The following is a 14,336-nucleotide window of genomic DNA, read 5'->3' on the forward strand; positions in this document are numbered from 1 at the left end:
CCCAGGAGGAGGTGCGCTGTAGTCTCTACTCAGGATTTGGGGATGTAGCCGGCCCGTAAGCTTATGTAAGGCAAACCCACTCCATTTTCTCCCCCTTCTCCTCCTCCTCCTCCTCCTCCTCCTCTCTCTCCTGCAGCTTCGATGGTGGCTCCTGGCCAATCAGCTGGATCCAATTCATGAATGAGTGATTTTGAGAGCTTCTCCAGACCTTCACAACGAGGGGTTAGCATGCTATGGTGCTGTGTGTGTGTGTGTGTTTGTATTCCCCCCGGTGGAGCTGAGGAGAAATCCTGACTCTGGGTGAGAGGGGTTGACAAAGAGCAGCCGGGCGGGGGGAGACGTGGGGCCTCGACATTCCTCAGAGCCCCAAAAATAGATTCCGAAACTGGGGAGCAACTGCGCTGAAGCTGGGGTTAAAACATCGCCTGGAAAAACAAAAGGCTGAAGAAAAATAGAGACGCTTGAAGGCTTCGCTGTGCTCGGCTCGTAAAGCTGCTCTGAAGCAGCGTCGGCCTCCTGACAGCCGCACTTTACAGCTTCTCCACCAGACAATAACAACCATGGCAACGGTGTTCACAGCCCGACGAGCGGATGATCACCATGGACATTTCACAACTAATAAATGATTAATAATTGATGAATCTCCTGTTGTCTCTCTCTCTCTCGCTATTTGAGATTCTCCTGTCGTCTATAAAAAGTTGAAAAATGACCGGCACACTTTCTCTGACTCCGGAGTGTTTCTTTTATTTTGTCTGACGTCCAAAATGATTCAATTTAGAAGCAACTGTGTTGTAGTTTCCTCAGTAACCTCAAAAACACTTCTCCACTTCCTCCACCGATAGAAACATGATGCTCAAATATCCCAGATACAGGTTTTGACCAATCACGAGTCACTCTCAGCTGTCAATCATGAGATTTCACACTCGTTTCATTTCATCAAATAAGTAATTAAAACCAAACAGAAATAAATTGTTGTCCCATCAATTAACATGGAGGAGGCAGGTTTCCTTTTCTGTCTATCTATGGATAAAGTGGATTTATTGGCACAAGGTCGTTAATTTGATTTGATGTGGAGTGACAAAGACACAAATCTGCATATTGCTGTCATAAAAAAACAGTTCAAGTAGTGATGAATACTTATATTTAAAATAACTCTGTCCAAGTATAACTAAGATAAAGTTAATGCACAGTACTGTGACCTCGTCAAGTAAATCGGTTGGTTTCCAGAAACCAGAAACTGTTCGTCATTTGGTAAATGATGGAAACTGTAAAAACAAACATCATGAACTAGCTGATAATTCTCGCTCGGTGAGAACATTTAATCCTGAACATTTAAACACGAAGCTCCGACTGGAATCCGATCAGAACTTTGACTGTTTCCCAAACACAACATTTCTTCGGCCTCACTGAACTTCCTGCTGCTTAGTTTATTCCCCGTCCTCCCTTTCTGGGGGAAACTCCATGAACCAGGCAGATGATCCACTAACACCTGTGATTTGGTGCCGGCGTTTGTCCAAATCCCTCTAACAGCCCCTTGAGTGGACACATTTCTTAAATTGGGAGCTGCAGAGGAAATCGATGCCATTTTGCTCGAGTTCCCTGGCAGAGCCGGTGCCCTTCTATTCCCGGAGCACAGGGAGGAAACCCTGAATTCACCGAGTGGTCTCCTTCTCCAGGCTGGTGTCAAGACCTTCCAACATCTTAAAAATCGTATTTATCCTGCTTTCAAATCCACATTTTTCCCCTCAGAGAATACTACAAAGATCTTGAGGATATTTCTATTAAAGGCTGTGACTTCTATTTATTTTCCTTCATCTATAGATCTGACCAGAAAATATCCAGAAGATTCACAGAAAGTGAGTGTGTGCGTGTTCCAAAATTCAAAGAATACAAATATCGAAGAAGGAAAATACACGTAGAAGACGTCAAACGATGAAAGACGAGGAGATTCGACATTTTCCTGTCGTTGTGAACGAGTCTGACCCGAACATCTCCTGCTGCTTCTCCACATGAGAAACACAAACTCCAGAGAAAGTTCCTTGTTGAAAATGTTCTAGATAAATAATAAAAACCAACCACCCCACACTGTGCTCCACAGGCGACTCACTTCTTGCAGGTGCTGTAGTCGGAGCAGCGGCTGAGTGGCACCCGGATCACGCAGCTGGAAAAGGCCACGAACAAGGCGTGATGGTCCCGGTCCAGCTCCAGGCCCAGCACCCTCCTGTCCTCCCCCCGCACGTTGCATCTAGGAACAGAGGACAAACACCGACTGTCACCATCAGACGTTTCCACTCGCTTTCATCTTTTTTACAAAAAGAAATTAACTGTGCTGCAACCGGCACCGTCTGAAAAAGACACGGAGCCGAGTGTGAATCGAACACCGTGCAGATGCACTCTTCGAGTCGTGCAGTCAGAAAAACAAAAGACGACACAGGGAAAAGAAAGGCCCCCCCCTCCGGCTGTACAGGGTGACGCAAAGCGTTACAATAGACCAAGGAGTGGGTGGGCAGGACAGATCAGAGGAGAAGAAGAGAAGAACAGAGCAAGTGGGAAAAAGAAGCCGAGTAAACGACAAAGAAAGTGAAAACGAGGGCGGACAATTAAGGACAAAGACGGAGCGCTTGAACTGGAAAGACCGTCTCACTTGTTGGGGTTGTAGACGTCGATGTCCTCGAGGAGCTGCGTGCCGAAGGAGGCGTTGGCTCCCTCGGTGCTGGCGAGGATCTTCAGCACGTGGCCGTTGTCTGAGCCCAGGAAAACCACCGTGTAGTTCTTGTACGGCCCCGCCGACGTATCCACCGCTATCTGGGTCAACTTGAATCTGCATAAGAGACAAACAAACAAATTGGGAAATAATCACGAAGGGAAGTGGAGTTGAAAATGGAAAATCTGCTCCTTCGACAGACGCGTCTTCCAAAGTGAAGCTGACGTTTCTATTCACGCTGATTTAAGCAGAAGGAGCCGACGATGTCAAATCTGCAGGTTCGTGTCTTATCGTTCTTCGTCAAAGTCAATTTCCCACAGTAAACAAAACAAACAGTAGGCGAGCGCCGGGCTCATTGTATAAAGCATCAGTCTGCAATCAATCACTCCATCTACCGTCCCACCATCCCCTCCATCCTCGCCTACATCCCTTAATCCCTTCATCCCATTAATTCTTCCGCCCCTCCATCCATCCATCCACCCACGTCCCATCGATCCGTCCTTCCAGCGACACTCTGCAGCCGCATCGTGACTCACAGCCTTCCTATTATTTTCGTTTGGTGTTTCTGAGGAAGTCCACAGAGCTGCTGCTTTATTCCGAGCGGCGCTCTGCCTCGTGTTCGTCCAGCTCCTCACACCTGGGAGCTGCCCAGTATCACCACAGTATCACCACAGCTGTTGACTGCTGGCTCCGGCGGCGCAGCGGAGGACTAACAACCAGGCTGAAGGGCACCTTGAGTCCAGCGGCTGTTGACAGAGGGATCAGCTTCACTTTCTCAGGCCCTGGGACCTGAACAAACAAACTTCCTATAATAAACCCACTTATATTCTTTGGCATCACTTGCTTTGGAGAATCTTTGATGAAAGGACACCCGCGGAGGCTCCAGTGCCCGGGTTCCTCCCTCCGTCGCTCCCAGACGCTCCCACGGAGGATGGTGTGTGTCTACCCACATGCACTCGACGTGCACGGCCCCTGAAAAACTCCGGCAGTATCGCGTGATGCACTCCTGGTTCGGTTTCGTTTATCCAGCCCCTCTCTGGGGACGAGGCGAGGCAGATGTGATGGTTTTGGCGCCAGATGTGAAGTGGCGCATGCTTCCTCGGTATGGAGCCTCTGCAGCGTTTGGTTGGCTGTGAGCCTGGCTCTGCTTAAGGAGGCATGGAAGAGGCTCCTGTGCACTGTGTGTGTGTGTGTGTCTGTGTGTGTGTAAGTTGATTCTACAATGTGTATCTACCTGTGTACCTCCGTGTCTGAGGTTTGTGCGACACTAGTGACACATATCACCAATTCAACCTTCTACCCATCATCATGTGAAATCAGTGGATCCTCAAATGTCACCTCACACACACGCACACACACACACACACACACAAACTCTCACACACACACACACACACACACACAGGTCAGTGCTGAAGGAAGCTCTCCTCCACTGCGGCTCCTCTTTGACGTGCACTGGAATCGACCTCTGCATAAATCCAATGGATTTTAACGAGGGACAAGTTGTGTGTTCCACCTGAGCTCACACATCGATACTGACCACAGCCCCCGAGTGCGGAAAATGGAAAATAATCATACCTGCGTACTAACCATGACAGAAAAGGTATTTTCTCTCGAAGACCTTTGTCATAATTACAGCGAAGCTCTGCAGCAGCGCCGACGTCCATTTAACCACCGTGTTTTAAAAAAAATCTGATTTAATGAAGATGTGTTCAGAGGAGCACACTGAGAATTTGAGAGCACTTGAACAAAAGCCCTGCAGGTAATTTAATGAGTTATGGTGAACGAGGTGGTGCATTAGCGACATTTAGCACAACCGAAGCCAAACAGGCTTCAAATCATGAGTTACAATGAGGCTGCAGAATATTTATACTACTTTATACATTTAGAGCTGAAACCGGGAATCCATCCATTTTAAAGTGATCAGCTACAATGCGGGGAAATTAATTTATAACAATTTTTAGCATAAATTAATAATTTAATAAGAATTTAAGACCGTAACTTAACTTGGGTATTATTTTACTCTGATGTAAAATGTTATAGTGCAAATCAATATTGAAAATACTAATTAATTGTAGAAACATTTTTAAATTTGGTTTCTGCTCATGATTAATTTCAAAATCAGTTAATCTGTTGATTCTTTTCTGATCAGTCAGCGGTTTAGATTCTATAAAGACTCTCAAAGTGAGGGCTTCATCGTTTTGATTGTTTGCTCATCTTCATCAGTCCAAACATCCAAAAGAAATTATAATTCTAATGATTAAACACAAAATCTCTCTGTGGTTTATTCATGAGAACAGATGTGGTACCTGCTGGTGGTTCTGGTGAAGTAGGGCCTGTCGTTGACCGAGGGCACGGACTCGTCCATGAGCGGGTACGACTTGATGAAAGTCAGGGTTTCGTCGGGGAAGGTGGTGGACGACTTGTACGCCGCCGCCGAGCCCTCGCCGGCGCAGCAGCCCGGCCTGTGCGGCGGCGGAGAAAAAGAAAAACTCATCAGCACCGAATCAACTTTCATGGGCACAGATGAAGAAAAGCACTGGCAGCTGTTTGTTCTTGGCGACGAGCAGGAGGGAGGAAACAGGTGCATGCTGGGATTCTTCCAGAACAATAACAACAGCAGCTGCAGAGTCTCTATTGTCAGACGCAGGGAAACATGTTCCTGGAAAGTGACAGTTTGCTATTTAAAGGTTTGCCTCTCTACCTCGGCTTCGGGACTTGCTCCTCTGGAACAGGTGTCCACGCCGACTCACTGTTCCTCTGCTCTTTGAATTTGCCACTGAAGGCCTTCTCTATGTCGTCCATGTAGAAAGCACAGACCGCCGAGCCGGTGATGCTGGTGAAGAGATCACAGAGAGAGAGAGAACGTTACAAAGAGCGAGACAAAGGTCAGAGATTCAGCTTCGTGTCCAAGGTCGACACAAACTGCCACATGTGCACAAAACTACTTTTTTATTTATCTGTTTCTTGCCGTGTCTGTGTTTTTACTTTATTTATCTAAAGAAGCAGTATTTATATTTCATGTCCTGCCTCCTGCTGCTCTATGTTCTGGACATTTTCCTGTAGTTGTGAACGAGTCTGACACAAACAATCTCCTGCTGCTTCTTCACATGTGAAAGACAAATGAAAACATTTTCTCATGTCTAAAAACAGCTTCAGGTTTGATGTTAGGTCAACTTTGGAGGCAGGATTTTCACGGTGCTAGTCATAGCCTGCAAATAAAGATGGATGATGCGTCTCCACCACGGATGGAAAAACCAAGAAAACTTCTTTTAGAAAAGTTTGGTCCATGTCCCATCAGCTAACATGGAGGAGGCAGGGTTTATGACCTGTACTGCAGCCAGCCACCAGGGGGAGATGTCATATCGTCCATCTTTACACACAGTATGGCACCAGACCAAGTACCGTCACTGAGTATTTTCCTGATCTGACCTCAGCTTCACTTTGGGAAATAGAAATCATCAGACAGTGAAATGGTGGCACGCTCCGTGAAGCACTGACCTGTTTGCCTGTGTGGTGAAGACGCCGAGCACCGCCGGCCGGTGGTTGATCTGCAGCACGTTGGTCAGCGACTGCAGGACGTCGAAGTAGAAGAAGGAGTCGCCGGGGACGGAGCAGTTCAGCCGGGCTTTGAGGAACGACGTCCAGTAACGCTCCAGGACCCTCGGGGAGCCGCCGTTGTCGTTCTTGCAAACGCGAGCCACTCTGGAGAAAACCACCTGAGCGGAGAGAGAGAGATCCTGATTTATACCTGATGTTGTTTAAGGACGTCAACACACTGATGTGATGTTCAGCTTCAGAAACTGAAAGAAGTGAAACCACAGCTCTGGAGAGCGTCGGGCCCGAAACGAGTGCCTCACCTTGCCAAGTGTGGTGTACTCCACGGCGATCTCGCTGAGGAAGAAGTACACGTAGTTCCCGTACTCGATGGCGTGGAGGAAATGGGGCTCTGTGGGAGACGAGGAGAAAAGATGTGTGACAAGCGCGCTGGCGGAGACGCCTCGTTGCCAACATGACAGGGCATTGTGAGCAGGCTGGCAGCCGAGGCCGAAAACACAGATGCTCAATTTGGAAAATGTGTCCAGGAGAGAAATAAAAGAGGGACAGTGTTAAAAATGGCCAATCTCAATAATGGGACAGACCAATGAGGAGAAGCATTCGGACAGGATTTATGATTCTGACAGAGAAGAACTCCAGCTTGTAAAAAAAATCTAATTTAGAAAAGTTTCTCGTGGAATCTAAGAGAAACTAAACCTGATTTCTTTATGAATCCATTCAGATTTAGAAATTTGATAAACTAAAGAACTTCAGATCTCAACGGAACTTATGTTGGTTGAGGAGAAAAGATTCGTGGTCTTTTAATAATAAAATAATAAACCCGACTCCATACGTCCAGAGATAAAATCCAGATTTTACCTTTACGTCGTCACATCTGTACGTTAACGTGTGAAACGCCGGATTCTCACCTCGCAGCCATTTGGAGTCGTACTTGACCGTGCGCAGGACGGGGCTGCTCTCTCCCAGACTCCGGTAGATCACCGCGTCGCTCGCCAAGAAGTCGGTCATGGTGGCCGAGTAGAAATCCCCACCTGAGAAAGGGAGAGTAATTGACTTATTGAGAAACACGGCCCGGGATCACAGTTCAAACACACCACTCCTTTTAAGTGTCTATTTTGGTCCCAGATGACTTTTATTGCCCTTTGAAAATAGGCAGCGGGAACAGATGAAGGAGAACGTGTCACTTTTAATAACGCCCCGCGTGAACTTTGCATAAATGTCAGTGGAAACCTGGCAGGGCCGAGCGCAGGTCTGGTTCTCTCTTCACTCTCCTCTGAACCTCATTGACCCCGACGTGTTCACAAAGTATCAGCTTCCTCCATCGCTATGATTAGTACGAAAAAAAATTTACCTAACCACAGATTAGATCCCATCAAAAGAGCAATTTTCAGATGAAACCCTGTGTTTATCGGAGCTCCGAGGCTGAACTGCTTTTATTCATATTCTGCTTTTTAGCTCTTACTGTTTCCAGAGGTTTAGAAAGGATGCAGCCAAACATATAGTTTAAGCTATTATTACATTTAAATTACAGGTTATGATTGACTTTTTGTGTCATGCACCGTTGTATTCAATGACAACGTGTTGCAGATAAAGCAGATGGACACTTACGTGTTTGATTCAGTGCTCGTCATGTACAAAAAAAGATTTTATTCACTTCTGTACAATAAAAACGTCAATTAACTGACAGGTAATGTCCGTCCTTTCAAATCAATCAGCCTTTTAGCTTCTTTGATTTCTGGGCTCAACATGAAAATCCATTCGATCTCACAAGACTGCAGCGTCTGAGCTGGTGTTTCACCCACGATGACCTCCCGATTTAATAAACATCAATTTAACGTTCAAATGATATGAACTGCTTTCATTTTTCAGCATCAGCCAAAATAAAAACAACAAAATTAGAATTACTGTCCTGTAGTTGTATGCCTCCGCCAACCAGAACAGTTTTTTAAAGAACTTTCCTAAAGACATCATGGTTTTGTGAGGCCATCGTGACCTTGACCTTTGACCTCCCACATCTAATCAGTTAACCTGTGAGTCTAAATGAACATTCGTACCAAATTAGAAAAGATTCCCTCAAGGTCTTCTAGAGATATCATGTTCACAAGGAGACGGACACTGACTGTCAGTGGGGAGACATGTCAAACTTAATACTGATGGTACTTTAAAGACACTTTGAAAGAACACAGATAGCAGCTGTGGGACCTGAACCCATCACATTTCTACAATCACTCAGTTTACTCACCTGCGAAAAGCCCGACGTTGGACTGCCGGGACTCAAAGGGACAACGAGCCTGTCCCACCACCTCCTCTCCTTCCTGCTCCAGTGTGGACATCTAGGTCAGAGAGGACGAAACCATTCATAACGGACAACAGAACCGTAAAAAAGCTGCACCAGTAAAACAACAACACATAAAGGACAGAGTGACGACTGTAAACACAAAGACAACATCATCGTTTACACTCGCAAACCCACGAGGTCACTGCGGCACCGACTGCAAAATCAATCAGCCTCAAACACACACACACAGACACACACAGGTATTTAATGTGCAGTCGTGTTTTAAAGCAAAGGATACGCAACAAATCAATGTGCGATAATGAACAGCAGCACATGCATCATAGAGATTAGTTTCATTTGATCCGTTGTGTGTGTGTGAGTCGAGTTCGTTAACGATGCGTGTGGAGTTCGAACGTCGTGCTGTCGAGAGCGGAGAGCAAACGCTTTATCTCTCGGCCGCAGAGATTTAGTGACCGTTTGCAAACCTGCTGGTGACAAGGTTGTGTAGCTCGTACATGACAATGAGAAGAGTGTGTGTCTGTGTGTGTGTGTGTCTGTGTGTGTGTGTGTGGAGAGGAGGCTGAGCACATGAGCAGCAAAGACGATTGTGCCTTTGTTGACATTATTCTCAGGCTTTTTATTCTTCTACTTCTCTGGTAGTTTGAAATTGTGCTTTATATAAACTATAAAAACACGATGTATTAATTGAGGCATCATGATTTAACACAAACGTACACATTTGGGTCACAAGTGTGTTTTTTGGGGATGTCAGTATTAAGGCTATGGTGATAACCTGCCTCTTCCATGTTAGTGGACGGGACATGGAGCAAAGTACTGAACTTTTCCATCAGCTAATCGAGACTTCACAGACTTTGGCTCCAACTGACGTGATCGTATCTGGGATAATTTAAGGCTTCGCTTCCTGATAGAGGGAGGAAGTGACGACACGATTACAACACTGCCGTCTAGTGGTCGGGGGTTCAAACAACACAAACCGAACCACTGCCATGAATCTTTGAATATAAACCAATAATCAATACGGTGGTTTTGAGAGTCAGTGTCACAAACCATAATAAGTCTCATATTCTCCCACCTCTAGTCAGTGTGGACGAGTCCAGCTGAATTGTGGGTGCTGTGTTATTGCTGCCTCTGTGTGCTCCAACTCACAGGAGGAAGAAAATAAGCCATTAAACTTTACATCAGAGCTTTGCCACGTAAAAACTCAAGGGATGTGAACAAAAATAACACGTCAGATAGTGGGAGAGGAATGTGTTTACACCCCTGAACCTGACGCAAGCCAACACAGCAGCTCTGCCCCAAATATCACTCGTGTGAAGTGTTCACTTATTATTCAGACCGAGCCTCTGGTTTGTGTTGCCGCTGGAATCGGTTGCATTATATAGCACAAAGTGCCGCCTTTTATTGTATCCACCTCTTGTACGGCATCAAATGGGAGCTCCGCTTAGATCTGGTGAAAAGAGCTTTTTGTGTGAGAGAAAATAATAAGAAAAACATGGATTTGAAAAAAGAAAGGAAATCACACAAGTGAATTAGAGAAAGTGGCAAAGACGAGGAAGTGTTTTAATGTGTTTTCTAATTTGGCTTTTATTAAAGGAAGCAGGCGCACGGGGACAAGCAAGAAGGGAACAGGGAACCACAGGGGAGTCACTCTCGCATTTTACTCCTAAATGTACTTTTAGAAGCTGCTGAGACTCAAGAGGTAAACATTTAATTTTTGGTTTTGTTGTAATAACTTTTTTCTCCATATTTCACGTCTGTCAGTTTTCCCTTGACAAATGCAAAGATAAATTCCCAAAACTAATAATCTTTCATTTCTGAAAAAAAAGGTTCACAAGGGGCCCGACTGGGTTCTGCAATAAACCAGAGAACTGGTTTCTAAAAGCGAGGACTTCAATATTTCTCCAGAATAAACGTCAGCAATGTGATCTTAAACCCTGGGAAGGAATTTAAAGTCGAGGAACAGAGAGAATCTGGTAAAAACAAGTGTTTGGAGGGAATTGTTGTGAATATTGATCTGTGACTACAGCAGCTGAATGGGCATCGAACCCCTGCAGCGGAAGTTGCATGACGCACAGGGAGAATTATCCGATTCTGCATATTTACGTGTACAGTGAAAACACAGAGCTATGGAGGGTTTTGTTTTCCGCATATCGTTTAGAAACAATATCGGACCTCATGGGGACAACCTGCTCGGATTGGACGTAGAATGTGTAAACGCCACTGAGTGCAGGATGAGTCAAAAAAGAAAATATAGTTAAATACGATCATATCGTTATTTTTGAGATGTACTTGGCAATTAAGAAAATGTTCATTTCACGGGGGCTTTAAGAGAAAAACGAGAAAAACAGCAGCAGCAGTAATAAACTTAAAAAATCACGATTCCGTCTCTGATCAGATATTCAGGAATCAGCGATCCTCGGCGGACGTCTCGCCTGCAGGACGACTCCATTTCAAGTGAAACAGCAGTTTTTTTTTTTAATTCAGAAAACAAAAAAGAGCTCAGAAGTCTCGGCAGAAGTGAGGATTGAACAAAGCGGTGCGGTGACGGCAGGATCGCTGCCCAGCGGGAAGATGAAGACAGATGGATTTGACGCTTCAAGGTTTTTCCTTTTTCTCGTGTGTATCACAGAGGCATGTTGAAGACAGCCTCTCTGTTGTCTACAGAGCAGCTGTCTCAGCAGTCTGGTCAGTGGAGCTGCGTGTTCACGGCTGAGCGTCCATTCATGTCTTTGACCAACACACACACAGACACACACACAGACACAGACACACACTCTCTCTCTCTCACTCAATCCCCCGTTGTCCTGCACAGACTCTTCATGACGTCCCAGAGACAGTTTTCCTTGATATGATTTACACTCGTCTCTCTCTCCAGCTGTCTGGATAGTCATCTATTGTGCGCTGGGTTTTCTTTTTTAGATGAGGGGGTAAGTGGGTGGTTGGGGGTGGGGGGGGACACATCTGGGGGGGGCGATGCACAGAGAAAGAATATGTGGACGTGTGTTGGTTAAACTGTAAATCAGCCGCTCTTCACCGGAGGGAGTCGGCGGCGGGGAGACGTTTGGATGTAGGTCGCTGTGAAGCTCTGTAAACAGGTTGAGTTCCACCTCCCGATGCTGCAGCTGGGACGTGAGGCCGTGCAGCTCCTTCACGACACATGAGACCTTTTAGATTTGATCTGCCGACGGTGAACAGCTTTAATTTAAACCATACACGGCTCCAGACTAACCGGTAAAATAAGTCAATACGACCACATGTTGACTTTTGCTAAACAAAGACGTGAGATATTTGTGGATGATATTGGATCGTCATGCTGTTATTAATTCATTATTAAACCAGACGAGTTACCACCTCAAGGTCGTTGGTCGATCATGAATTTAACGAGGGGGGTGAATAAAAGGTTTCAGATGTGTTTTGTCATAATGAGTATGTGAATTCTTGAGTTATGGGTAAAACCAGGTCACAGTGACCTTGACCTTTGACCATCAACTTCTCATCAGTTCGTTCTCACGGCTGAGATTCCCTCACAAACCAAAGTGTTTGACGACATTAGAAATAAATTCCAATAAAGCATATTTACATTTCTTCTTGTTTTCCAGAGCTGTTCCACTTCCTTTCAGTCACGTCTCTCTGAGGATCTGCTCGATCCTGCGTTTTTAAAACTTCATCATCCCCGGTGGAAACAACAGGCTTTTGGTTAATAACCTTCTCTCCCTGTGTCGACCTTTAAAATGATTTTTAATTTCACCCGAGCAATAAAACATGAAGCCACGGACGAACCTCGCACACTCTGACCTCGTGGTACGGACGACTGGGTTAGTTCACAGAACAGCTCTGGAAATATAGTCTTGACTCGCTCAGCCTCCCCCGCACTGTTAAGATTTACAGTGTGTGTATTCCCTCCTGCTCCGATGACCGGCTGCGACCTGCTGCTGCTGCTTCACACACTGACTTTACCTTCACGTTGTCCTTAAAGAAACTGAATCTGGGCCTTTTTAATGTTTGTTACTATTCAGGGAAAACGAGGAGATAACCAGAGATTAGTCTCCTCTCGTCTGTCCTCCTCTCGTTCTGTCTCCTCCCGTCTCTCCTCCTCTCGTTCCGTCTCCTCCCTCATAGGAAGCTGCTGTAATTTCACCGTCACCAGTTTGTCCTGTTTTCCGTCAACAGATTCCTTTATCTTCGGTCGTGTTGACCCAACATATCCCCCCCCCCACCTCCCCAGTGACCTGCAGCCTCGTCAGTGAACACCGTGTCCTCAGTGTGTGCAGACCTGCTGCTGATATCAGCTACAGATAAACAGAGAAGTACCGCATGTGTCCAGTGTGTGCTAACAAGTATTCAACGTAGTATTCCTGAATGGGCCATATGTGCCTCGTTATTTATGCTTTTTCATAATTTCCCACCTATTTTCTCACTCTGAGCTCACAGCTGTTTGTTGTAGCGTCAGTGAAACGCTGAGTTCGACCTGGTGCGACCCGTCTCTGTAGCAGCGTTAACGTGATTCTATCTATTGTTCAGGCTCGAGCAGACGATCACAGACGTACTGCAGCTGGACTCGGTCCTCAGAACCTGAAGTAAAGATCTGCAGCTGGACTCGGTCCTCAGAACCCGGAGTAAAGATCTGGTGCTGGACTCGGAACCTGAAGTAAAGACCTTCTGTTACACAAAGAAGTTCTCATCATTGGCCCTGAACACTTCTCAACTGAAATAAAACCACTTCTTAGTTCCCTCAACATTAAGTCAGCCCCAAAATATCTGGGAATTGTTTCAGAAAGTAACTTGAGACTTTAACAACACGTCAGACAAATAGTCGAGTCAGTTTTTTATCAACTGAGGAATATTTCCACATTAATCAAACTTTACAGCCATATTTCCTTGTATACATTTCCTTTTATAGTAACATACTACTACTGTTATTTTTGCCTCAAGCCAACAACAAAACAAAATCTATTAATTTCCCCTCACCTCATGTATGTGATGTTTAGCGTGTACTGAATGTAGTAGCATGTATGTAAACTTGCCTTGGGATGTATGTCATGTGACGTGTTGTGTCCCGGCCTGAAAGTGTAAAACAGTTTTCACTGATGTATAAAACATCTGTCGAGCCTGAGCCCGTGTGACCTGCTTTTATTTGTGCGTTTACGACGTGACATTGCTGGTTAATGACACTTCCACACAAAACGAGCTCGGTGCCAACATGATATGAATCTAGTTTGCAGCTTGTTGTTTCCATTAGCAGCCGAAACAAAAGGATGCAACTCCTCACACACAAGGACACGGTCCATCATCCTGTCACCACAGCTGTAATATGATCACTTATCTCTAAATGAGGCCTGGAGGTGGTGGTGGCGGCGGCTGCGGCAGCGGCTGCGGCATGTGGCCGTGCAGTGTCTTACCTTGTAGTTGCGGCAGGTGGGGTTGAAGGCGTTGGTGCCGCAGGCGAAAAGCGTCTCGTCGTTGCGCGGCACGAGAACTTTGATGTAGTTGTAACATTCGTCCTGTCGGGAGGAAAAACAGCTCGATGTGAGAGAGCATCAGGGAGCAGGTCCACGAGGACGAGTTTTACCGTCATCAGCGTCATTCCCTCGCCTCGTTCTTGTGGTTTTATGCCAAATGTCTTTTGCCCAATGGTTGTGGCACCGATTCTGATAAAACTGGACCTAAACTGTGCCATTTGAGCAATTTAGATCAAGTCTCGTGACAAATCTTAAGACTCGGGACGAATTTCAGCGTTTGTCGGGCACACGGGGGATCGGGAGCCAATCAGATGCT

The 14,336-nt window shown here is 45.8% G+C and overlaps 1 protein-coding gene across 6 annotated transcripts in view; it reads right to left on the reverse strand.

Annotated features, from left to right (window-relative positions):
- sema6e (sema domain, transmembrane domain (TM), and cytoplasmic domain, (semaphorin) 6E) overlaps positions 1–14,336 on the reverse strand; it is a 142,041-nt gene that overhangs the window by 35,110 nt on the left and 92,595 nt on the right. For 5 of the 6 annotated variants that reach the window (XM_035164083.2, XM_035164082.2, XM_035164086.2 and 2 more), the window contains 9 exons: positions 13,961–14,062; positions 8,505–8,595; positions 7,171–7,293; positions 6,565–6,653; positions 6,206–6,423; positions 5,409–5,540; positions 5,014–5,169; positions 2,645–2,821; positions 2,108–2,245 (listed from right to left, as the gene is read on the reverse strand). In XM_035164083.2, coding sequence (XP_035019974.1) covers positions 2,108–2,245; positions 2,645–2,821; positions 5,014–5,169; positions 5,409–5,540; positions 6,206–6,423; positions 6,565–6,653; positions 7,171–7,293; positions 8,505–8,595; positions 13,961–14,062 — 1,226 coding nt within the window. Of the gene's footprint in view, positions 1–2,107; positions 2,246–2,640; positions 2,822–5,013; positions 5,170–5,408; positions 5,541–6,205; positions 6,424–6,564; positions 6,654–7,170; positions 7,294–8,504; positions 8,596–13,960; positions 14,063–14,336 lie in introns of those variants that run through there. The other variant, XM_047340876.1, reaches the window with a different exon arrangement.

The sequence above is a fragment of the Hippoglossus stenolepis genome, chromosome 8 (genome assembly GCF_022539355.2).
Source record: "Hippoglossus stenolepis isolate QCI-W04-F060 chromosome 8, HSTE1.2, whole genome shotgun sequence".
In the NCBI taxonomy this organism is placed as follows: domain Eukaryota; kingdom Metazoa; phylum Chordata; class Actinopteri; order Pleuronectiformes; family Pleuronectidae; genus Hippoglossus; species Hippoglossus stenolepis.